Source organism: Eutrigla gurnardus (genome assembly GCF_963514095.1).
Source record: "Eutrigla gurnardus genome assembly, chromosome: 11".
In the NCBI taxonomy this organism is placed as follows: domain Eukaryota; kingdom Metazoa; phylum Chordata; class Actinopteri; order Perciformes; family Triglidae; genus Eutrigla; species Eutrigla gurnardus.
In genome coordinates this window covers 21249701-21275821 of record NC_139925.1, presented here as the reverse complement: position 1 = coordinate 21275821, position 26121 = coordinate 21249701, and the positions used below count along the sequence as shown (strand labels likewise).

At 44.5% G+C, this 26121-nt stretch overlaps 2 protein-coding genes across 2 annotated transcripts in view; both read left to right on the top strand.

Moving 5' to 3' along the window:
- spred2b (sprouty related EVH1 domain containing 2b) overlaps positions 1-26121 on the top strand; it is a 415094-nt gene that overhangs the window by 131124 nt on the left and 257849 nt on the right. The gene's annotated exons all lie outside the window — the stretch shown is intronic.
- On the top strand, positions 6124-9348 carry LOC311020729 (uncharacterized protein; the record flags this gene model as incomplete). Its single annotated transcript, XM_084020935.1, has 5 exons — positions 6124-6138; positions 6333-6527; positions 6680-6787; positions 9205-9221; positions 9339-9348. 5 exons carry the CDS (start codon positions 6124-6126, stop codon positions 9346-9348), a joined length of 345 nt encoding a protein of 114 aa, XP_083877061.1.

Sequence of the window (26121 nt, the reverse complement as noted above, 5' to 3'; positions counted from 1 at the left end):
CACAACCAGCACCGACGAGGACACGAAGCTGGTCACAGACTCCTGTCAGGGAATCACCAGCGACCCGGAGGATAACATCAAAAATCTCAAGGATGCTCTGCAGAAAGCGGAGCAGGAGCTGAACTCCGAACGTGTCCTGCGGCAGCAGGAGACATCGTTCCTCACAGGTGAGCTGGAAAAGGCCGGCCAATACTATGATTTCCACATCAGCGTCATTGCTTCTCTGCAAAAACAAGAGTTTGAGGTGAGGCAGACACTGGAGAGAAGCCAGGCAGAGACCAGCTGGTTGGCAGAGGCCCTGAAAGAGGCACAGAGTCAATCAAAAAGCCCCAGTGGAGAGGACATGGCGTCTGTCAGAGACTTCGGTATGGACAAAATCAATGAACAGGCAGAGGCAATTAGTAAGCTCATGGCTGATCTGCAGAAAGCGGAGCAGGAGCTGAACTCCGAACGTGTCCTGCGGCAGCAGGAGACATCGTTCCTCACAGGTGAGCTGGGAAAGGCCGGCCAGTACTATCATTTCCACGTCAGCGTCATTGCTTCTCTGCAAAAACAAGAGTTTGAGGTGAGGCAGACACTGGAGAGATGCCAGGCAGAGACCAGCTGGTTGGCAGAGGCCCTGAAAGAGGCACAAAGTCAATCAAAAATCCCCAGTGGAGAGGACATGGCGTCTGTCAGAGACTTATGTATGGACAAAATCAATGAACAGGCAGAGGCAATTAGTAAGCTCATGGCTGATCTGCAGAACACAGAGCAGGAGCTGAAGACCGAACGTCTCCAGTGGTTGGAGGAGAGATCCTCCCTCACAGCCCAGATTGATGTCCAGGCAGCAGAGGCCAGCAAGATCGCAGAGGCCCTGAAAAAGTCAGAAGAGCTGCAGCTGCAGTGTCAGGAGGAGAAGTCAACCCTTCAGAAAAACTTTGAAGAACAGTTGGCGAGTGACCGCCTGGTATGGTGGCAGGAGAGAGCCTCCCTGGTGAAGAAGAACCTGAAAGACGAGGCTTCCTATCAGGCTCAGCTCCACAAGCAGGAGCAGAGGAAGAAACCTATTGTGGCTGCTATAGCAAAGGCCGAGCAGCAGCACAAGAGTGATCAGGAGGAGAAGTCATCCCTCACTGCAATGCTGAAACAAGCACAGGACAAGCACCACGCCCAGCTGAAGATTGTAGCCTCTCTTCAAACACAACAGGAGGAGGCTACAAAGATCCATCAAGCCCAGCTGGAGCAGCAGAAAGTGGAGACCAGCAGGATTGCAGCAGCCCTGAAAAAGTCAGAAGAGCTGCTGGAGGCTGAGCGTCTCCACTCTGAGATGGAGAAAGAAGAGAAAAATAAATCTCAGCAGGACCTGGAGACCGAACGCCTCCAGATGGTGGAGGAGAAGTCATCCCTCAATGCAACGCTGAAAGAAGTCCGGGTCAAGTACCTCGACCAGCTGAAGTTTGTAGCCTCTCTTCGAACACAACAGGAGGAGGCTACAAAGATCCTTCAAGCCCAGCTGGAGCAGCAGAAAGTGGAGACGAGCAGGATAGCAGCAGATCTGAAAGAGTCCAAAGATCTGCTTGAAACTCAGAGTGTCCGCTTTCAGGAGAAGTCATTGCTCCTCCAACAGCTGGAACAATCCCAGAACAACCATGTGGCCCAGCTGAAGATGCAGGACGAAGATCACAACAACTTCGTGGCTGCTCTTCAGAAAAACTTTGAAGAACAGTTGGCGAGTGACTACATGGCATGGTGGCAGGAAAGAGCCTCCCTGGAGAAGCAGAGCCTGAAAGACAAATATTCCTGTCAGGCTCAGCTCAAGAGTGATCAGGAGGAGAAGTCATCTCTCCTTCTGGCCACTGAGAGCCTCAGACAGGCTCTCCAAGAAAAAGAAGAGGAGTTGAAGACCACAGAAAGCTCCTTGAGGTCCCAGCTGGACGAGGCTCAGAGCCAGATCCAGAAGAAGAAGAAGCCATGGTTTAAAAAGCTCTTCACGGGACATAGACACTGATGAAAGCACACACACACACACACACACACACACACACACACACACACACACACACACACACACACACACGAAATTTGGCCCAAAATTTGGAAAATAATGTATGCTGTATTATATTCCTATTATTTTAGTAATTATAATACATATATATATTATTATTTTTAAAAAAGGGCGGCACAGTGAATTGTACTGTGTCGTGTGGGTTTCCTCCGGGAGCACCGGTTTCCCCCCACTACTTATTATTTAAAAAAAAGGGCGGCACAGTGAATTGTACTGTGTCGTGTGGGTTTCCTCCGGGAGCTCCGGTTTCCCCCCACTACTCAAACAAACCAATTTGGCCCTAAATTTATATGATATATTCCCCCCTTGTCCATGTGGGTTTTCCTCCGGGGTGCTCCGGTTTCCCACAAAAAAAAAACCCTCTCCGGGAACCATCACCTTACCGCGGTGGAGAGGTTTGTGTGTCCCTATGACCCTGAGGGCTGTGTTGTCTGGAGCTTTGTGCTCCTGCTAGGGTTTCCCATGGCAAATTTGTCTCAGGCGAGGGGCCAGACTAAGAATGGTTCAAAAGCCCCCATGTATAAACGAGGAAGAAGAGGAGTGACCCAGCCCGGAGGAACCCCGGTCACCCGGTCCCCGGTCATGCTCTTCTTGGGTGATATTATAAGCAGTGTTAATTGTGATTAGCATGATTGCGCCAGCATGGGACACCCAGAATACCCAACGACGTCAGGAGGTGAAATCACTTGTTCAAACCATAACATGTCAATGTTGTGTGGAAGCTGATGCCATGCCAGCATTTGATATATATATATATTAAGTAGATGCAGTTTCCTGCATTCTGGTGCATTCTAACATGTTTTTAGAACACGTCTCTTGCCTATCTAACGTCTCTTGTTCCTAGAATGAAAATAAGAATTAAATAGGCCAATCATTGTTCTACTGACATTTTTATATGAGAATTAAATAGGCCAATCATTGTTATATCAAAACTATTACTGTTGATGAGGGTAAAAGTTACTTTTTCTACTTGAATTACAACAGCTTTAAAAATAAAACACATTCAGGATGTAATGAAAACAATAAAGAACTCTGAATAAAACAATAATAACAACAAAAGGTTTATTTTCCTTATCTGATTATTCCATGAGAAAGAAATGTGGTTGCATCTTTTAATTCTATCCAGAGAAAGTGGCTGGCTCCTCTCATATCACATATTTGAAAATATTAAAAATCTAAAAGTACAGAAATGTATTCCATGACTCATTCAGAGGATCTATTTATGCTTGCATGCAATTGCAATTTCTGTTAAATGAATTTCTCCCTGTCGTGGATTATTCCTTACGTATTATATTCTTTCCCTTTGATAATAATGAGTCCTAACAATGTCAACTGAGCTTCTATTTCGAGCAAATGTCCTCAATTGACAGAAAACATCCTGGTTATTAACTACAATACATGCTGAGGACCAGTCACACTTTTATTTATCAAAACAGGGATCCCCGTTACCATGGACTCAGCAGTACGCTGAAGCAAACTGATTCACAGCTGAAACCAGCAGAATCAGATGAGCTGATGTTTGCCAGTAAAAATGGGGGTCCGATGTAATGTGGGACTTGTCCGACGCCCATGAATCCCAGTATTATGGAGATATTTTAAGACTCCTGAAGGGTCTGTGGAAACCACGCCTCCTAAAGCACAACAGCAGCAACAGATTTACAGACAAGAGCGGAATGGAACAAAACAGATACTGAAAACGACAAAAAGTGTAAGTGCGAGCTGAGGAGGTTTCTTGTTTGAGAAGCACCGGACTGGAGACAAGTTAAAGGTTGGTTTTCGCAGCAGTGTGGCTGCTGGTCCTCAGGACTGCACCAGGGAGAACACGCCGTCGGGTTTCAGTTTGTCAACGCCGTTCAGCTCTTTGAGCTCGACGACCACCAGGCAGCCCAGAATGTCAGCCTGCTGCTTCGTCATCAGCTCACAGGCTGCATACAACGTCCCTGCAACACACACACACACACAGTTTATTTCTATAGCACATTAACTCAAAGTGCGTTCCAGAAGAGGTGAATTGGGTTTTGATCAGCCTCACTCCATGTTTACACAATTAAAAGACATATATGGTGTAGAAAATGCAGTTGTAATACAATAAAAATACAAGTAAAAATGAAATAAGAAGTTGGGAGAAATTACATAAAACCAAAAGAAAGCCTGAGAATATTATATATATATACTGCATGTACGCGCTATAACTCTACACCAGAATGATAATTCAGACAGTGGCGTTATTGTCAAATATACTTTTACTTTCTTGCAGTGACCTATGAGTTCATTTTTTTTTTTTATCAAAACATCATAAGAGACTCGGAGACAGTTTTGTAATTTATTTTTAAAATTCAAATCCGATTCATTCAATCAATCAATCAAACAGTAATTTCTGACTCATTTTGTCAGCCTCATTTCTAAAGGCCTTGTGTGTATATATTGAACTCAGATTCTAAGAACAAGTGCAGGTTGGTCTCAGCTTTTGAGGTCCGCTTCAAAAAACCCACCATCTCGGCCTTCTGCTCTAACATGGTAAAAATGAAAAGTCAAAGTGCAGTGCATTTATCACAACATAAATGACACAATTGCCAATACATCACAGTGTTGATGTTCGTCGGTTAAATACGTCCCGGTAGTCTTGCGGCAGTAGAGAACAGTTCCACCTCTAAAAAGGAAGGCAGTTCCGGGCAAGAAAAAGTCTCAAAAATGCAGAGTACCAGGGCATGGGGCCAGGATTCAGTGTAGGGTGGCGCCGGCCACCCCTGGCCACCACCCAGATTGACTGCAAGCAACCTGCGACCACAACCCACGGTATGCTTTGTCATATGAACTTACTGCCTCATCTTTGCAGGTCTTCAGAAAGCTCAGTTCCGGACCTAAAATGACCAGGAACTCGTTTGTAGACACATGACTGTAGTTGCCGACTTTCAACTACACCATAGACATAGATAGCTATAAGCGTAGCCTTTATTGAATGTTAGCCATAAAATGCATGCCTGGAAACTATAGTTTAGGCATTACATTAATTCAATTGGTTCAGCATTTAATTCTTTCAACTCATTCCAATTTTATTTTTCATTAGAGTTGAAGATTTGAGCCTGTAAAACCGAAAGCCGACCTCATTCCTGCTACACTGAACACAGTATGCTGCTGACCTGTTTTTATTTCCTGACTGGAACAAAGCAGACATAGTTTTATAAACCAGGCTGCTTAAAGTCATACTTCAACCGAGAAATAGTGACGGTGACAGGGAGTAGATGCACAAGACAGTTAGCAGTTACAATAAAAGCATGCAATGTTAAAATCATTTCGTATCGATCCAAGAGTGGCTTCACATGCTTTAATTAGTTTTAATAATACTTTCAACCCATTAAGGAACAACGTCTTTGTTTTGGACAATGTGGGGGAAAAAACAGGCCCACAACTTTGTTAGTCTCAGGACGACATTGATCATGTACCACACTGAGGATGAGCACACGCAACTAGCATGGTGAGCTCACAGACAGGGTGTTTGCAGGATGATCAATTTCATCAGCCCTCATCAACTCAGTCAGCGACGCAATGACGGATTGGACGGGCCATTGATGATTGATGGTTAACCACCAGTGTCGTTGACGCAGGACCAGCGTGCTTTTACGTCACCTTTACCACCGCCGCTGACTGAGACCTGAGCTGATATACGTTCGAGGGGACCTGCTAACAACCTTGTGTTCTCCCGCTTTATACCATGGTCTGGGTGAATACTCGATTCCTGTTGGCTGGAGGGTGTAGGTTGAAAAGTGTTAATGGACACCTCGTAGGGCATTATCCCTTACATATTTATACCCCTCCGACGTGAAGCCCGTTTCACTGCACCATTTTCTCCACTGGCCATTTCCATGTGTGATACATTCTCCCTCTCACGGACTCTTGCCAGAAACAGTCTCAGCTCTAAAATCGCTTTAGTTTTCAAATAATCTGCTTTTTTATGACAGACGCTGACGGTGATGCTGCCGCATGGAATTATGGGTAACCGCTTATAGCGCTCCGTAAAACGACTGTATTAAAATTGCACATGAAAGATCCATAAAAAAGGCACTTTCAACAGTTGTATGGCGATTGCTGAGGTGGGCTGAAAGCTGTGTCGCATTTATGAGAGCCACATCAGCTTTGTACCATCGTTTAGTAGTATTGTCTGCTGGAAACAAGAGCAATCACATAGTTTGGTCGTTTTGTTATTATTTAAATGTCGCTCATGGAATCGAATCCTCATCAAAACTGCGAAGGGGCCCAAGGAAATTAGCTGCCATACCATTGTCAGCCACAGCAGAGAGTCAAAGGGCTGGTGGCGCTGTTTCAAACAAACAAACACATTCACGAGTTACAACAAAGAAACATTAATATATCCAGGAGAAACGCGATATGGGAGGATATCTGTGACAAAGTCAATGCTGTCAGCAAAACAAGAAGAACAGCCGATGAAATTAAGAGGAGATGGCAAGATGTAAGAAGAAGAGCGAAGGGTGCTGCTGACTTTCTCCGATGAACAGATTGTAGGAATTCAAGGATTTGACACCCTTGAGCCAGAAACTGTAGAGGAAGGTATGCCCATAATAACACGCATTTCTTTTATTGGATACATTTAATTGATTTATTTTTACTCGCGAGCTCAGGCAGGACACTCGTGCCATCGTTACGCACACCAGGCAGCTGGTCAGTGCTGTATCTGGGCTGACGATGGCCATCAATGCCCTGGCAAAAGGGATCGAGGATGGCGTACAGAGAGTCGGGAGGTCATTAAACACCAGTTGTGTTTCATCTGAGCCGCCGGGAGAGGGAGGGAGATCGCAGGAGGAGATGGACGCGCGTTACGCACTAGTGGACACCAGCGGAACCTGCGAAAACGGAAAGAAAATAGATAATGGCAATTTCAACATTAATTTTGTTTGAATTTAGGCTGGGTTTTTGTTTTTTGGTGGCTGTTATTTTTTGTTTTGTTTGGTTAGAGATGGTTAGGCTATACTGCCTATGGGAGCATGCAATGTTGAAATCACGCAATATAAAGTAGGCTTAATCCAACAGTGTCAAATATAAAAGCACACTTAAAATGGTCCTTTCTGCCCTGTGACACACGCTTTGTGGTAACATGGTCCCAGGCAGTGTTTTAGTATTTGGTTCAATGGATTCATAGGACCGCTGCATAACTGTGCATTTTACTGCTGTAGATGAGCAGTTGTAAATACTCTACTCATAGCTTTCAAATTAGCTTTCAAATTCTTTTGCACTTTCGGGGTCTCTTTTATTGTATAAATTACCATTGTTTCTTTGCTACCTTGCTCTAGCTATGTATTTTCTCGCCAGTTTGGATTGATTCCTGACCAGGACATCCTTGGAAAAGAGATTGTCAAATCTCAATGGATCCTTCCTGGATAAATAAAGGTTGAAAAAAGAAGAAGAAAAGATTAAGGTTGTCATGATTTAACTCTAAACTGCTGGGCACTTTACTCTACAGCAATGCTACTTTTTTATTTTTTTACATCATCACATGCAACTTTTCATAAGCTTCAGAAAAACAGCATTGTTACAATGTGTTTCGCATAAATCCAAGAGTGGCTTCACGTGCTTTGTTTAAGTTCTAATAAAAAAAAAATTAAAAAAACTTTGTTTAGTTTTAAAAATGCTCTCAATGTCTTTGATTTGGACAATGTGGAAAAAAATGAGGTCCATCATTCTCAGAACGACATTGATCATGGACCACACTGAGTATATCACAGTGTAGTTTGCAGGATGATCAATTTCCTCAGCTCTAATCAGGTCAGTCAACGACAGCGACGCAGAGTCAGCGCACTCTTTAATGGTAACCCTGCTCTTACGTCACCTTTAACAGCTGACTGACACCTGAGCTGATATACGTTCGATGGACCTCTAACAACTACGTGTTCTCCCGCTGTATTTATACCCCTCCGACGTGAAGCCCGTTTCACTCAGGGTGCAATATTTTCTCCACTGGCCATTTCCATGTGTGATACATTCTCCCTCTCACGGACTCTTGCCAGAGAAAGTTTCAGCTCTAAAATCGCTTTAGTTTTCAAATGATGGGCTTTTTTGTGACAAACGCTGACGATGACGCTGCCGCTTGGAATTATGGGTAACCGCTTATAGCGCTCCGTAAAACGACTGTATTAAAATTGCACATGAAAGATCCATAAAAAAGGCACTTTCAACAGTTGTATGGCGATTGCTCAGGTGGCCTGAAAGCTTTGTCGCATTTATGAGAGCCACGTCAGCTTTGTACCATCGTTTAGTAGTATTGTCTGCTGGAAACAAGAGCAATCACATAGTTTGGTCGTTTTGTTATTATTTAAATGTCGCTCATGGAATCGAATCCTCATCAAAACAGCGAAGGGGCCCAAGGAAATTAGCTGCCATACCATTGTCAGCCACAGCAGAGAGTCAAAGGGCTGAGGGCGCTGTTTCAATATGTAGGCTGCTGGCGAGGGAGACGGTCAAAGAGGTGTTTATGTATGAGTGCGTCCACTTCAGCGGGAAAGGTGTCGGGAAATGAATGGTGATAGTCATCAACTACTTTCAAGAATGTTTCCTGAACCACTCCTGAACCAATGTTGCTGTATTACAGGAGCATCATCTTACAATGCACCATAAACACATCCAGTAAGATCCGTCAGTGCAGGCGTGCTGCACAGTGCTGAATAAGATCATATTTCAACCATTTGCAAAACAATTCATAGAAGCAAAATTTAGGCATTTTTGTTAAAAATAAAAATGCATTCCTGTTCCTCTGGATTTACAGTCAATATATGAGAAATATGCAGCCGTTTAGCTGCAACAAAGTTAAAACTCAACATGATGAACGATACATTCAAATCATTTCGAAAAGGGAAAAATGGCAATTCCTCACATTTGCAAGCAGTATTTTGCATGCCTGTAGCACATCCCTCCACTGGTACACCCCTGACCACAATTCTTACAAACATGTGGGTTCTCTCTGTAAGGTGCGGATATAGGAGGAGTCGAAGTTGCAGGTAAAAAAATTGACACTTTATTTCCTATACTTTAACAACTCTAAAATCAGGGGAAAGGGCAGGGGAAAACGCACATCAGGTCCTAATGAGCTCTGAGCGCAGACGCACTCAACTGCGGCCTCTCCGCGGCTCCTCTGCGGCACTGTCCAGGGTGCTGAAGGTGACAGGTTAGAACCGCAACACTCTCCAGCATGCACCTGTAACGGGCGTGCATTGTCTTTAACAGTTTACATCAGGGTTGATGCACGTCCGTTAACCTTTGTATGTTCTGCGTTGTGTTCTAGGTTGAGTTGAATGAAGGAAGGACTCGTACCACGACTAGTTGCTGGTTGTTCGTTTAATGAAGGCAGAATGGTAGCTTTGTCTGTACAAATAAACAGAAAAACATAGGCTCTGTAACATACAGTCTCCTCCACAGCACACAGGTCTCAAGCTCCTCCTCTCAGCTAGCCTGGCGCGAACTGCACATGACTGATACACCTTAGTATGAACAACAAAAATACTTTTAAATAAAAATGTGAAAATGAATTAAATAAATTATAAAATGCAAAATTATTTGATAATATGAATGAATTTCTTTTACATGCTTAATACAACCAGTGTAAACATTATGTAAACGTTATACCACATGAATTATAATGAACATAATGCACATACCTGTACAAATAAACAGAAAAACATAGGCTCTGTAACATGCAGTCTCCTCCACAGCACACAGGTCTCAAGTTCCTGTTAGCAGACAAACACACAGAAAACCCCGTATATCTTGTAAAACGTCTGTTTACCAGGTTTATATTGGAGTGACACTTTAACTGCATGTTCACAATCTAGAACCGAACATTTATACATGCATAAAACAAGGTTTGCGTTGCCCGAAACCCGAAATAAATGTTTAACTATGACGAGCAAAATAATACATTACCTCCTCTCAGCTAGCCTGGCGCAAACTGAGAGAAGCACTTGGATGACGTCACAAAGCCTGCGACCTCTTAAAGTGACAGTACAGGTATTAACACCTCGGTTTGAATACCACATTCAAGCATAAATATAGGAAATAAAACACATCTTAAACATATAGAAAACAATCTTTATCAAGATTTGGTGACATTTCAACCATAAAAATAAGGATATATTTTCAACCCGGTTACACACCCTCATGTGATACCTATACATGTGGGGTTCTGAGTGAATTTTTTGCCACAGAAATCACAACTGAGGGAGAGTGTAAACTCTCGTGTGTAGAACGAGAAGGTTCATAAGTCTAAACACCTTGAGGCATTCAAAGCATTTAAAAGCCTTCTCATTTTTGTGAACCTCATCTATGTTCTCTAATTCTGTTGCCATTTTGCACTCATTCTGCATTTTGCAACACTTGAAATGATCGCTTGTGGCAAAACCTTTCCACGTTTAGTACAAAACTATGGTTTCTCTCCCGTATACCCCCTCATTTGAGCAAGACAATTTGACTTTTCTTGAATGTTCTGTCACAGTAAGCACAACTAAAAGGTGTGAATCCTTGTATGCAAAACGAGCCAAAACCATTGTTCAAGCTCCTTGTTGCGCTCCAGTCATTTGAAGGCCCTTTGTGATTCTCGGCTACACGCATTATAAGAAAGGCGTCCTTCTCGAAACTTTTACCACAAAAACGGCAAGACTTTTCTTTCCCCGGCGGCTGCTGCATTTCAAACCGATGACTCCGGCAAAGCGACGGGGAACCATGGCTTCGTTCCGTTTGCAATCAAGGTCACAGCTGAGGGAGGCGGGAGCAGCTCACAGATAGTGACTGGTTCTGATTCAAGATGTCTGACTTCAGCATCGTTGGAGGAATCAACCTCCATGTCTGGACTGATGCACTGATCCACCTACTTCTCTTGATCTGCTGAAAGTCATAGGTCTTGTTTCTCTCCACATCAGGAAGCTGGTCTGACTGCTGTGGAGGCAAAATCTCCTCAGAGGCCGACTGGATATCTGAAACGACACGGCAGACACGTTTTAACATGTGAAACAACCCTAGTGATATTTGTACACGTGCAAGAAAGATTTGTTTTAGTGAAATGGCTCAACTTTGTTTTTAAAGCCATTCCAGTTTCATTTGTGTTAATGAAGTTGCAGGATTTCATCCAGTGACTCAGCTAAAATCAAAGAGAAACATTTTTTTGGATTATCTATGATTACTTCAAATTTAAAGACAGCTTCTCATTTGTAGATATTTCCAAAAATGTTGTTAGCCTTTGTAACAGATGTGGATAGGGCATGAAAGGACCCAAGGACTTGTTTTCCAGCATTATACATTATTTTAATATTACGGTATGTACGAAGAGCTTACAATTTATTGGCAGGAAAACATTGAAACTCAACAACAACTCTCCTCAAAACCATGACGAGATATTGAAAGGGAGAACAGCGACCTCTTTTGGGCAAATTAAATCAGTACGTGGATGAGAGTGACTAAATTAGGCCAATGCTGTCTCAAAAAGATGCAGAAAAACTCGTCCATGCATTTGTTACCTCAAGGCTGGACTATTGTAATTCTTTATTATCAGGCTGCTCTAATAAATCTCTTAAATCTCTCCAGCTGGTCCAGAATGCTGCAGCTCGTGTTCTGACTAAAACCAGAAGAAGGGATCACATTTCTCCTGTATTAGCTTCTCTGCACTGGCTCCCAGTACAATCCAGAATAGAATTTAAAATCCTTCTCCTCACTTACAAGGCTCTTAATGGACAGGCACCATCATATCTTAAAGAGCTCATTAAACCCTACTGTCCTCCTAGAGCACTACGCTCTCAGAATAAAGGGTTACTTGTAGTTCCTAAAGTCTCCAAAATTACAACAGGGGCCAGAGCTTTCAGCCATCAAGCTCCTCTTCTGTGGAACCGTCATCCGGTTCCGGTTCGTGAGGCAGACGCTGTTCCCACATTTAAGAGTAGGCTTAAAACCTCTCTCTTTGACACCGCTTATAGCTAGGGCTGGCTCAGGTTTGCCCTGAGCCAGCTCTTGGTTAAGCTGCTATAGGCCTAGACTGCTGGGGGATTATAGTGACACACTGAGCCTCTCTCTCTCTCTCTCTCTCTCTCTCTCTCTCTCTGGGTGCATGCTGGGAGTTTGGTGGTGGAGAGCGTGGTGAGTTTGACCGAAAGTTTGCGATTTACTCTAACTTTTTTCTTTTTTCTACTGTGTATTGTATGAGTGTTTCGTAGCGATTATATGGTTGTTGTTGGTGTAGTTAGGTGAATATTTAGCGGGTGGTTTTTTGTTGGACGGGGGGGCCGTGTTTCACGGCGGGGATGGCGTCCTCGGAGACGTCTATCCGACATGGAGTGCGGGTTCAGCCCGATCTGTCTGTCCCGGTAGAGGCGGTTCTCCTGGCTGTGGGAGACCGTGTGGGACACGCCAACCTGTCACATGCCTCCAGGATGAACAAAGGAGTGGTTGTGTTTTTGAAAGAGGAGCGTTTTGTGGCTGAGCTAATAGTGAGCGGCGTCTCTTTGAACGGCGTCTATCTGCAGGTTTCCCCGCTTGCCGTGCCCAGCGCCCGGGTTACCGTTTCCGGGGTTCCCCCTTTCATTCCCAACGAGGCGTTGGAGCGGGAGCTCCAGCGCTTCGGTAAGATGGCGAGTGGCTTTAGGACTGTGGCTTTAGGGTGTAAGAGCGATAAGCTGAAGCATGTTCAGTCATTTAGAAGACAGGTGTTTATGTTCCTGAACTGTCCAGCACAGACGCTAGATGTTTCCTTCAGAGTGAAACACGGGGAAGGACATTACATGGTGTACGCCAGTACAGGCAGCATGAAATGTTTTGAGTGCGGGGACGTGGGTCACAAGCGGACGGCTTGTCCTCATAGGCAGGCTGAGGGGCGCCCGGAGCCGGGGCCCAGCGGGCCGGCGGAGGAGCACACTCACACCGGCGCTCCGCCTGACGAGGAGCCGGCGGAGACCATCGCTCCGCAGGGGGGCGGCGCCCCGCCGGCTGAGACCGAGGTAGGAGAGGGCCACAGCGGAAAGGTGGACGATCAGGCTGAAGAACAGCGACCTGAGTTAGTTAGAGAAAAAGGGCAAATAGCAGAGGAGGAACCGGCAGCAGGTGGAGAGGACGTTGGCGGAGGAAGCAGCGGGAAAGAGCCGGCAGCAGAATCTGACCAAAGTCAGGCTGCTGGTTCGAAGGTGGGAGGGGGAGAGCCGTGCGCTATGGGGGGTGTTGCTGCTAGGGATAAGGAGGAAGAGATGGAGTATGACACTGACTCTGACTGTGTCTCTGTTGCAGACTCACAGTCATATAGTGGAGATCTGTACACGCTGGAGGAAATAAGTGGTTTCCTGGATGAAACCTTTGGGAAATCTGTCAAAGTATCTGAGTTTTTTCCAGATGCAGAAAAATTCATTAAGTGTGTGGTAACCTTGCAGAAAGAAGTTGGTGCTGATATGTTGGATGCGAAGAAACGGTTCCGGCTAAAAAAACACATGACAAGTCTAAGGAAGGCGATCAAGATTAGAGGGAAAGGTTTAAAAAAGCTAAGAATAAATAAGTAAGGTCATGATGAATGTGTTGCACTGGGTGTTTTTCCTCTTGGTTCCTCTACCTGTGTATATCTTCTCTCTTTCTCAGTCCTCTATGCATAAGGTAAGGGTCGGCTCTTTAAATATTAATGGTGGGCGGGATCGACAGAAGAGGGCAGTTATTTCTGAAATGGTCCAACAGAAAAGATTAGACATAGTTTTCCTGCAGGAAACGCACAGCGACAAAGATAATGAGATAGACTGGGGTTTGTGGTGGAAGGGCCAGTATGTTCTGTCTCATGGTACTAACTTCTCTGCTGGTGTAGCCATTCTTTTTTCTCCAGGGCTTGACGTTAATGTCATCTCCACCACAGAGATAGTGACAGGCAGGGCTTTGGTGGTCAGAGTAGAAATACAGGGCATTTCTTTTATTAACATCTATGCTCCGAATCAGGGATCAGAACGATCGGATATCTTTAAGGAAATATACGTTTGTTTAAAGCAGTGTGATCAGAGCCATTGTGTAGTGATGGGTGGCGATTGGAATTGCACTACCGATTTTACACTGGATAGAACAGGAGAGGAACCCCATTTACAGTCATCCACCATTTTATCACAGGTAATTTCAGAGGCAGGTGTTGTAGATGTATGGAGGGTCAAACATCCCCAGGTTAGGCAGTACACATGGGTTAGGGTGTCAGATGGTAACGTGAGTGCAGCCAGGCTGGATAGGGTTTACATGTCACAAAGTTTTAGCAATAGGTTATTGAATAGCTACATTTACCCAGTAGGTTTCACTGACCACCACTTGGTCACGTTAGACTTTCATACCTCACCAACCACAAAATACAGCTCATACTGGCACTTTAATGTTAAGCTGCTTCAGGACAGTGACTTCTGTCAGAAATTTGAGATTTTCTGGGGAATTTGGAGAGGAAGGAAGGGGGATTTTGAGTCCCTAAGTCAGTGGTGGGAAGTGGGTAAGGCACATATACGAATTTTCTGTCAGCAATATACAAGTCATTCCACAGTGATAATCAAAAGGGTAATTCGGGATCTAGAGGAAGAGATCAGCGGTTTGGAGAACAGTCTGCTCGCTCACAGCAGCACGGATAGTGACAGGCTTCAACAAAAGAAACAAGAATTAGGGTCTTTTCTACGTGAGAGAGTTAAAGGCGCTTTGGTCAGATCAAGGTTTACCAGGGTTAGAGATATGGATGCTCCCACCTCTTTCTTTTTTAACCTGGAGAAGTCTGTCTCTCGGACCAAACAAATGGTCTGTCTCCGCCTCCCTGATGGTACGGTAACGACTGACCCGGGCGAGATGAGGCAGCATGCCATTGAGTTCTACAGCGCCCTCTTCAGGAAGGAGGGCTGTAATAAGGAGTGTGCGGACGAGCTGCTGCAGGGGCTTCCTCAGCTGGGCTCTGAGGAAAATGCTGTCCTGGATGCTAACATCTCCCTGGAGGAGCTCACTGCTGCTGTGGGTCAGATGGCTCCTGGCAGAGCTCCTAGGCTGGACGGACTGCCCGCAGATTTCTATGGGCACTTTTGGAAGTGTTTGGGAGCCGACCTGTGGGAGGTGCTGCAGGAATGTTCGCAGACAGGACTGTTACCGGCATCCTGTCGGCGGGCGGTTCTTTCGCTGTTACCCAAGAAAGGAGATCTGGCTGTTCTTAAGAACTGGAGACCAGTGGCCTTGTTATGCACGGACTACAAACTTTTTTCCAAAGTGCTTGCCAACAGGCTTAAAGATTTTCTGGAACTAATAATCCACAGAGACCAGTCATATTGTGTTTCAGACAGATCTATTATGGACAATATTTTTCTTATGAGAGACCTACTTGATGTTTGTAAATTGTACAGTATTGATGTTGGTATTATTTCATTAGATCAAGAGAAAGCGTTTGATAGGGTTGACCATGGTTTTCTTTTTTCCACTTTAAGAGCTTTTGGTTTTGGAGAAGGTTTTATGGCACTGCTGGGTTTGTTATATAAGGAAGCTTTTTGTTTGGTGAAAGTGGGTGGCGGGCTGAGCTGTCCAATACAGGTTCAGAGAGGCATTAGACAGGGATGTCCTATCTCTGGACAGTTATACTCTTTGGCTATTGAGCCTCTTCTGAATAGATTAAGATCTAGGCTGTCGGGGCTTATGTTACCAGGGTTGCCTCAGCGGCCCTCGTTGGTGGTGTCGGCTTATGCTGATGACATCAATGTAATTGTTCGAGATGAGAGAGATGTCGGGTTCCTGGGTGATAGTCTTGAGATATATGGGAGGGCATCTTCAGCAAAAGTGAACTGGGGGAAAAGTCAAGCTTTGCAGGTTGGTCAGTGGGCAGACAAGGTAATGCCAAAGTTACCAGGAAACCTCAGCTGGGGAAAGCAGGGCATGAAAGTTTTGGGTGTTTTTTTGGGAACAGAGGAGTTTCAGAGGAAAAACTGGGAGGGTGTTATGGAGAGAGTGTGTGCCAGACTATCTAAATGGAAATGGTTGCTACCTCAGCTTTCCTATAGGGGGAGGGTTCTGGTTGTCAATAACTTGGTTGCCTCGACACTTTGGCACAGGCTGATAGTTTTACCTCCACCAAAAAGCCTGATCGAAGGAATTCAGAGGGCAGCTGTGGACTTCTTCTGATCAGGGCTACACTGGTTGAGATCAGCGGTACTGTACCTGCCGGTGCAGGAAGGAGGACAGGGTCTGGTGGACATTGCATCATGCATTACAGCCTTCAGGCTGCAGACCGTTCAAAGATTGCTCTACAGGTTTGGCCTGCCATGGATGGATACTGCCTGTTTGCTGCTGAGGAGGGCTGGACGTTTGGGGTATGATAAGCACTTGTTCCTGCTTCGGCCCCAGTCCACGGATCTAACTGGGCTAACACCTTTTTACCAGTCTTTGGTACAGGCGTGGCAGGTTTTTACATACCATCGGGAAGCCGTGATGACACCAGGGATGTGGCTTTTTGAGGAGCCCCTGTTTGGGAACAATTTTATCACTTCTCAAGTTCTGTGTTCTGTCAGCCTGAGGTCCAGACTGAGAGAGGCTGGCTGTGTTAAGCTGGGTCATCTTATGAAGACCTCCATCCCTCATCTGGCTGAACGGACGAACATCAGATCCAATAGACTGCTGCGTAGGTTGGTGGAGGAGGTTTGTGCTTCCCTGCCAGAAGTCCTCAGAGCGTTCGCTGAAGACCGTACTATAGCTGATCAATGGGATGATGAGTATGAGTATGTCTTTCCCTCCCTGTCTGTCTCTCCTGATGTGGGGCAGTGGCAGGATGAGGAGGACATCCTACTGTCTCTAAAGACCCCAGAGTTGGGAGCCTTTGAGTCGCTGGAGAAAGAAGCGATGTATTATATCAGCGTGAAGGTTGCAAATTTACGCTCCCTGGAGGGGGTAAAGGTGTCGAGGTGGACCGAGTTTTTTGGTACCGGATCATCCCCGAGGGGCTGTTGGCGGTCCCTGTACAAACCCCCTGTTGATAAAAGGACAGGTGACCTCCAGTGGAGGATTGTATATGGGGCCATAGCTACATACAAGTATCTGGTGCACCTTGATCCTGGTACAGGGGACGGCTGTCCTTTCTGCTCACAGACAGAATTAATATACCATCTATTTATTCAGTGTTCCAGACTGGCTGGACTATTCAGACAATTGAAGTCATGGTTTCAGGGCTTAGGAGAACTTTTTTCATTTTGTCTCTTTATCTATGGTCCTCACTACTCGGCAAAGAAAAAGAATGTATACACACTTATAAATTTCTTGTCAGGTCTGGCCAAACTAGCTATTTGGAAAACAAGGAAAAATCGTGTGAGGGGTGCAGGGTCAGAGGACGTGGTTATGATGCTGACCGGGCTGCTGGCAGCTCGGCTCAGGGTGGAGTTTGAGTTCTACAGACTGACAAAAAAGACAGAAGTCTTTGTGAACATTTGGGGTGTGCGGAATGTGCTGTGTTCAGTCAGAGAGAACGTTTTGTTTCTAAATTTTTGATTTATTTCCCTTAGCTTTTCTGATTTGAGTTTTTGTATGGATTTGTTTTGATGTCATTTTGCTTGATAATAGCGAAATTTAAGTTGTAATAGAATGAATTTGGAATAAAGGTCCTTTTAAAAATAAAAAAAATCTCTCTCTCTCTCTCTCTCTCTCTCTCTCTCTCTCTCTCTCTCTCTCTGTGTATGTTCCCCCGGAGTCCCTGTGCTCTCAGGTCTCCCTGGACTGTGGTGGAACCTGATCCGGACTGCACCGATGCTGTGGTCTTGTTTGACTCTTACCGCCAGTATTTTTAATTAAAGTAATTGACTAAAATCGGCATCTCTACTGTCACTAACTTGACAGTCTGGCTATGCTTTCTGGTCCAGCAGAGTCCACTGAGGTCCTGACCGATGCAGACTGCTAACTGGCCTGATGCTGGAAACACCACATTGTAGCTCCACCTGCCCGCTGTGTGACTGCTCAACTACTCCTGCTTTTTGGTCTACGGCGACGTGGTTGGGATGGATCCATCTCGGCGTGGCTGTGCCTGCTGCCATGGACTTCTACTGTTGATACTATTGCTTCTGTTAATACCACCACTACTGTTAATGCTACTACTACTACACTACTACCAACACCAAATGCAGTTGGAACCCAAGGGCCTGGGCTGCACGTGATTTCTGCCTAAAAGCCTATTAAGGCAGTTTTTTCTCGCCACTGTCGCTGTAACGCTTGCCCCTGGGTGGTGTTGGGACTTTGAAATTGTGTTGACACTTGAAATTTTGAGCGTATTCTAGTCCTGCTCAATGTGTTAAGTGTCCTGAGATGACTTCTGTTGTGATTTGACACTATAAATTGAATTGAAAATTGAATTAAACCGTGATAAAGATGGCAGGAATGTTCCAAGGATGAATACTGTTGTACATCATGTGATAACTTATTTACTGGGCTGGAAGGTACAGCATGTATGCATGTTTATTGACCTTACAAAGGCTTTCGATACTGTTGATCACTGTCATCTTCTTAAAATCACTCAGAAAATTGGCTTTAGTGAAAACGTGGGTAAGTGGATTAAAAGCTATCTAACAGACCGTGTTCAGTCAGTCCAGTTCGGTACAGTTATATACGTCCCTGTCACTCTGAACAAAGGGGTCCCTCAAGGGTCAATCTTAGGGCCCTTACTCTTTCTACTCTATATAAATAATATTCGTGATCACCTGAGGTTTTCCTCTTACCAATGCTGATGACACAGTTTTATACACCTCCACTTCCTCTTTTGAAACGGCATACACTAACCTGCAGACTGATTTTACCCTCCTGCAGCAAGCTCTCCTTGATGCCAAGTTAGTCCTCAATGCTAACAAAACCAAAATCATGTTCTTTAACCATAATCTCACAACCACCCTACCTCCATTTAAGGCATTGGATAGCACCGTCATAGAGGCTGTAGACAAATATAAATATCTGGGCATCTGGCTAGATAAGGATCACAACTTCAAACATCACATCTCCTACTTAACAATAAAGCTCAAATTCTTAGTGAGCTTCTTATACAGATCCAAATCGTGCTTTTCTACTGTTGCCCTTGCGTTTAGTCACCAGTTTATTTCTATCACAGCTTGGCTTTGGAGATGCCATCTATAGATTTGCCTGCCCGTCCACCCTAGCCAAACTGGATCCCATTTACCATACTGCCTTGAGGTACATAACAGGTTCTGCTTACAGGACTCACCATTGCACTTTATACACACTTGCTGGTTTTCCCCCCCTTAACACCCAGAGGTTAAAGCACTGGTATATTCTTATATATAAGGCTATTTTAGGCAAACTGCCTCCATACCTCTGCTCAAAGTTTACTGCTGTTCAAATTACACATGATCTTAGAGCTAATAGCTGGTTGCGATTCAAAGTTCCCTTAATGAGGACAGAGTTAGGGATGAGGACCCTCTCCTACTTTGGGCCTTGGTCTTGGAATGACCTGCAAGTCAAGATGAGGATTGGAACTCTCATCCCTCTTTCTGGCTTTAAAAAATGTCTCTCTGAACATTTAATCACCAGTTGTTCCTGTGACTCTTAGCTTTCAAATTGTATTGCACTTTTGGGGTCTCTTTTATTGTATAAATTATCATTATTTCTTTGCTACCTTGCTCTTGCTGTGGTGGAAATCAGTTTATGATCACCTGATGAGAAATAAGAATACAACTCCTAACAGCGCTTTTAGTCATTTATTCTATAAAGAGTCCAAAACAGGCTAGCAGTCGCTACAGACAGACTGTAAACAGACAAAGTCGAATAAGTCAAAGCCCTCGCAAACAGGGTGTCCAAGCGGACCGCATCACCGACATACAGCTTCAGAGCAAACTATCTGGCCAGATAGGGGCAGACTCCTTAAGAGTCTGACCAATTCTTCAGTCTTGAGAAGGGCTTTTTATACAGATGTTTGTGATGTGTCATCAGAGAAGCATTGTTCCGTTGTTTGTGTAGACGGAGAACTTTGTCCAGAATGTGGTGTTTGAACCACTCATCAGTGTCCATAGATCCATATTGACTTGCCAGCTGTGCTGGTGTCACAAGATGCATTTTACAACTCATGTAACACATGACATGACATAAGTGCAGAATACAGGTTACCTCATGATAGTGTTGTCACGATACCAACATTTTGGTACCGGTACCGGTACCAACATGTGTTTCGGTACTTTTCGGTACTTTTTCAAATAAAAAGTGAACGCAAAAAATGTCATTACTGACTTTATTTTAATAGAAAATCTTAGAACAATAACATATTAATCAGCAAATAAAATAAAGACAAGCTTTTCTAATGCACACAATTTTAAAAATGTTAAAATATAAATACAATAATATAATATAAAATATAATAATATAAATAAACCAGCTCTTTTTTTTTTCTTCCAGAGCTACTTTTGTTAAGAGTGAAGGGCGGTGGCGCTTGCTTTTAGCACTGAACGTGACTTTTCTTCCTGAGTAAATGACCTGTCGTTCCCTGAGCTCAGTGTGCAGGTCTGGGTTCTTGTCCTTTAAGTGTTTGGCTAAGTCGGAGGTGTTTCCGCCGTAAGCCATGCATGTTTTAAACACCGTTTACACAGTGGTGCGTCGGCGTTAACTGCCTCGCTTTGCGCATTTGTTTTAAGCTAAAGTATTGCCATATCGCACTTCGCGGCGCTGGTTTGTCCGCAAGTTGTGGCGTGGTGACGGTTGCAGCAGCCATTCTCCTCTCCGTGCTTCTCTCGCTCACGCTCTCTGCTCTCTCCAAGCTTTCCTCCTGCTCCGTTTGTTGCTACCGTCCACGCTGCTCGCTAACTTGCTAGCGGTTTCCTCCGGCTTGCTTGCTTTTTCCTTTTATCTCCCCAAGCTGCGGCCCGCTCCTCGTCCTCTCAGCTGTAGTTACAACGCGGTGACGTCACGTGGCGAGTTCGCCATGCTGTTGCGGCGCTGCCGGCGGCGCTGCAAGTACCGGTCCCGTCCAAATGCAATATAGTACCGTTTTAAATGCCTCAGTACCCCGGTACCAAATTAGTACCGGTATACCGTGCAACCCTATCTCATGACACTTGGAATAGTATGAGTTAAAACTACTCAAACTACTAATTATACTATAATGAACTACTAAATGAAAAATTCCCATCACATTTCTCCCTTTTTGTCATTCTCTGACAAACACAAAAGACAGTCGAACAGCTAAGCATACAACTTCATTCAGTACACAAAGACTTTAAGAGCGAGACATCAATGATGTAAATTCACAGTGATTTAAAACATCACATCATAACAACTCTAGGTCCTTGAGAGCTTTTGCTGTCCTTCTAACTCATAGAAGACACATGATTTCATTCTTTACAAACAATCCTCATCACTATCTTTGTCATCCTTTGCTTTGTTTGCAGCCGTCTTCTCATCCTCTAGATTGATCTTCTCCTTTCCTGTGGGCTCCTCCAGTGAAGACTTCATCGTCCAAACTCTCATTGATAAATTAATGTCCGCCAGATCCGGAGGGACGGTTTGTAGTGTGAGAAGGTGATGGAGCTCGGTTTGTGCTTCTCCATGCGTAGGAGATCCAGGACTTTCAGCCTGAAATCAAGAACAGTTGCGAGGATAGTGAGTACAGGACTGGAGTCCAGATTGAGAGTAGGGCACAGATCCTCCACTTCATGAATCTGTGGACTTGGGTCCACGGGTGCTCTGCTGAGAATGAGTGTCCAGGCTCCTGCAAGCACACAGCTTCCCGCTTGTGAACGTCTTCATCCAGTGCCCACAGTGAGCTCCAGGGAGACAATGATTCCCTCTGTCTGGTCTTTGGAGAACTCGCTCATTCAGGGCTTGTTGTAACGTGGACTTTGAAAAAGCATCCTAGGGTGCAGGGTGTGTCGGAGGGGGAGGAGTTTGCACTCAGAGCCCCCTCTATGTCTAGATTAAGGTGGTCTAGTTTCCTTATCAGCTGGTTCATTGACTCCGACCAGGAAGACTTGACCTGCGGAGACTCCTTCTTACTGCTGGTCTCCTCCTCCATGTCATAACCATACCTTCTGGTCGTGCGATTGATTTCTGTACTCACAGTATCTCTCCTCCTCTGTTTGTCTTTGCCTGTGTTCCTTTGTCTGCCATTGACAAGATATTCTCCACTCTGAGGCAGCTCTGGGAACACATCATCGTCGTCACCATCTTCGTGGATGATTTTGTTGTTGTGGAGGACTTTTCCAAAGGCTCTGCAATGTTGGGGAGTCGCATGCTGTAATTCACAGATGAGGAAAAGTGCCATTACTAGTTAGTGGTAACACACATGCTTCTTCTCTCAAACTCCAACCACGCAACCTGAAAGCCTGCCATGGCTTCTTTGTTGGACAGAGAACGTCTCCTACGTCACCACAACTGTCACACCTTCTTGACGTGTATTGAAGCTCGGAGTGCGGGCAGAACCCAATCTGCACTCCTCCCCTCGCACCGGGGTGTTAGGTTGTGGTGATGCGATTGACTACTCACTGTCGGTGGTGACACAGCTGTCACTTGTTGGAGCTTGGCATGCTACTGGTGGAGGAAGGTGTTATTTCATCATGCCTCTCAGTCGAACCAGTGACAGGATCTTCTCCCTTCGGACTTGGAATGTGTTTGCATTGAATGCATCTTTGTGGTCAGGAGAACTTGGAAGGGATCTGTGTAGTGTCTTTGCTTCCAGGGTTTTCTCCTGTGATTTTTGATGATCACCCAGTCTTCAGGTGATGCTGGAATGCACTAGGTGGTGATGGAAGTGCAGCTTTCACCTGTGCATGAAGGCCATTTCCAACAACGTTGTATGATATCCAAGCCATCTTTGAGCAGATTGATGAGATGTTTTCTCCATCCATCCATCGTCTACCGCTTATCCTGTATTCAGGATCACGGCGGGCTGGAGCCGATCCAGGCTGACATTGGGCGAAGGCAGGGTACACCTGGACAGGTCGCCAGTCTATCACAGGGCCAACATGTAGAGACAGACAACCATTCACACTCACATTCACACCTACGGGCAATTTAGAGCTAGAATTTACCTATCCCCATCCTGCATGCCTTTGGACTGTGGGAGGAAGCTGAGCATGCAAAATATGGGAAACAGCAAGTGTTACGTCTGAGTAGGGTTTTGGTGTACGTGGCTAAACCCATTTAATTTATGCAAACGGTTGAACCGCATTTGTCCTTACAACACGTTCTGCAAAATTAAAAACATCAGAAACCTATGCCGACGGCATCACATTTCAGTTGAGGTGGGAGGGGGAGATGCGTGCGCCGTACCTTGTGTTTATTTACGTCAACGTTTTGAAGATGCGTTACTAGACAAGCTGAGTTTAGCTGAGAACGTCGACCCGAAGCATATAAAAAGCCGGTAGTTGCTCGTACAAGGCCGTCGTTGTACACAGCAACACGTATATGATGCACGGCAAATTAAAGCTAATCGTAGTTCCGACGCTCATTGAATACATCACAGGGCCTGTGGTGCCATGTTCGTCTTTCTCTTTTTACAAGAGGGGAGGAGTCACTGACACAGCAGAACATTCATCTGTCCAATAGAAATGCTTCAAACATAACTTTTCTGGTTCTTTCTGTACTTCATACCATACTTTCTCAAAATCTCTGTCTATCCCTACGTTTACGTGCGAGGTGCAGTGTAATGACTGCTCCTGCATGTAATCTCCTGCTGCATTACTGTGTATCACATGCTTTCTCTTTCTGTCTCTCTCTTTTCTCTGACTCACATTTCCACATCTCAAATGCCCCCCAGTCTGCTCTGAATGGCACAATCTTTCTCTGCTTTCTCTTGGACAGAGTTGTGTATTGAGCTGCACAAGTTATCTCCATTCTCCTCAGTTGAACCTTCAACTGTCTTAATTGATTATTACTTACACCGCAAAGTAAAGTTATTTATAAATGGTACGATCGCAGCATATTTTCACTCTCCTTTCTGTGCAGTTGGCACAAAATTGATGTCATGTAACAGTCCTTCTGGTCTATCAACTGAGTGAACGATAAGTCTAGTCTAGACAGGCCAAAAGTCGGTGCCTGAGATAAAGAAGTCAAAGTTTAAGTCGTCAAAAACTTTTAAGCTTCGAGAGTCCAAGTCAGTTTGTCATGCGCGCTAAGAGTTTTACCTCTTTCTAAGTCATTTTGGGATCCACTACCTACAGTATGGCGTCATCAATTGTTTTCAGCATGGATTGAATTGCTGCAATACATTTGGGAGGGAGGGATTTGCCCCTCTTGTGATCACATGTCCCAAATAGATTTCTTCTTTTACAATTTGGAGTTTTTTTCAGGCTAGCCTTGTGTCTAAATTTTTAAGTAGCGCTACTGTGTCAATTTGGTTTTTGTCACAAATCGTTTAACTAGGAAAATAGGTGTGCACACACATGGAACAATAATGCCTAATTTTAATAAAGATTTCAATATAATTTTTATACCATCGATGGCTTCTTGTTTGAGTGGGTATTGTTTAAGGCACGGCCTATAATAAAGTTTGGGGTGCACTATCAATAGTGCGGCGCCTTTCATGAGTCCCACATCATATTTATGAGTGGTCCATAGTGAAGGAGGAACCTGGGACAGCGCAGGGTTTTCTATCCACTGGTATCAGTGAATACAAATCCGTGCTGTTCATGTACCTCCAAGAGCTCTGCTGTTCTTTACAGTACTGTTCTCATTCCTGCGGTTTTCAACACTTTACCGCTAGCGCTACATTCCCCCCTGGGATCCCTTGCTGCAACCGGTCTGAACTCTATAAGGCCAAGACAACGCTGCAACCACGGCTCCCCGTTTCATTCTTCGTGCTTGTCTCCCCTTACGACGGTTGCCCATCCCTAGTTATCTGTCTCATTATTACCCGCTGTGCACGTCAATGAATTACCAGGATTCACCGGCGTATACTAACAGATAAATACAGGTTTAACTATGACACGTCTGTCAACAACTCTCAATGGTTGTGAGAAATACGTATTCAACATTCTTTTGCTCTGACTCTGTAGGCTGTTTTAGACGTTAGAACCACTCATCAGTGTCCATAGATCCATATTGACTTGCCAGCTGTGCTGGTGTCACAAGATGCATTTTACAACTCATGTAACGCATGACATGACATAAGTGCAGAATACAGGTTACCTCATGACACACATGGAATAGTATGAGTTAAAACTACTTGTAACCAAGGTTAATTGAACCCCAGGTTGTTTATAGTCAGTTACCTGTATACGTGTTACTGTCTCTTTAAATTAGGTGGCAGTTGTTATGCGCTGTTTTCGGTGAGCGAAAAGCTGACAGGAGTGTGCATCTCACCTTAGCGCTGATCTTTGCGAGTCTCTCTCAAAAAAACGATGTCTGGTGTTTTTGTGTGAGTAGCTAGGAGAGAAGAGAAGAACGAGGAAGAACTTAGAGTTGAACTGATAAAAAAACTAACAGTTAGAAGTCAGGAAACTGAAGACAGAGAGACGGAAGACGCCATCGGTGTGCCGCGAGTTCGAGTAGGACGACGTGAATTGTGTAAACAATAGAAATCCCGGTGAGTCAGTATTAGTATGCTAACAGAGTGTTACAAAAAATAACTTAAGAATTAGCCTTGAATACTCTCTAAAACCAGTCGGGACAGATTTGAACCGGTCCGAATGATTTATTAATGTTTAAGCCTGTGTTAATTGTTTTATGAATATTGTACTGGTAGTTCGTTTTTTGTGTAACCCTTTCATAGCCCCTCGGGGCAGGCTAATGCGGTGCTAAACCAGTAGGCCCCGGTAGGAAAAATTCATGCAGCTAAGCTGATAGTAAAGCTGATAAGAGTTAGGGTTGTCACGATACAAAAATGTTCAACTCGATACCGATACTCAGGAAAATATTCGATACTCGATACCATTTTCGATACCACAAGGATGAAAAAAAGACCCCAAAATTTAAAAGAAATATTTTTTATTAACAAAAAAAATGCAAAAATAACAAGTTTCAGGTCTGAGGTAGTGCAAAAAATAAATAAATAAAATAAACAATAACAATTGGAACAATATTTTGAGGTTGTAAATATTAGGCAAGCCTGATAAAAACTAAATTAACTTAAGTGTTCCTTCCTTGGC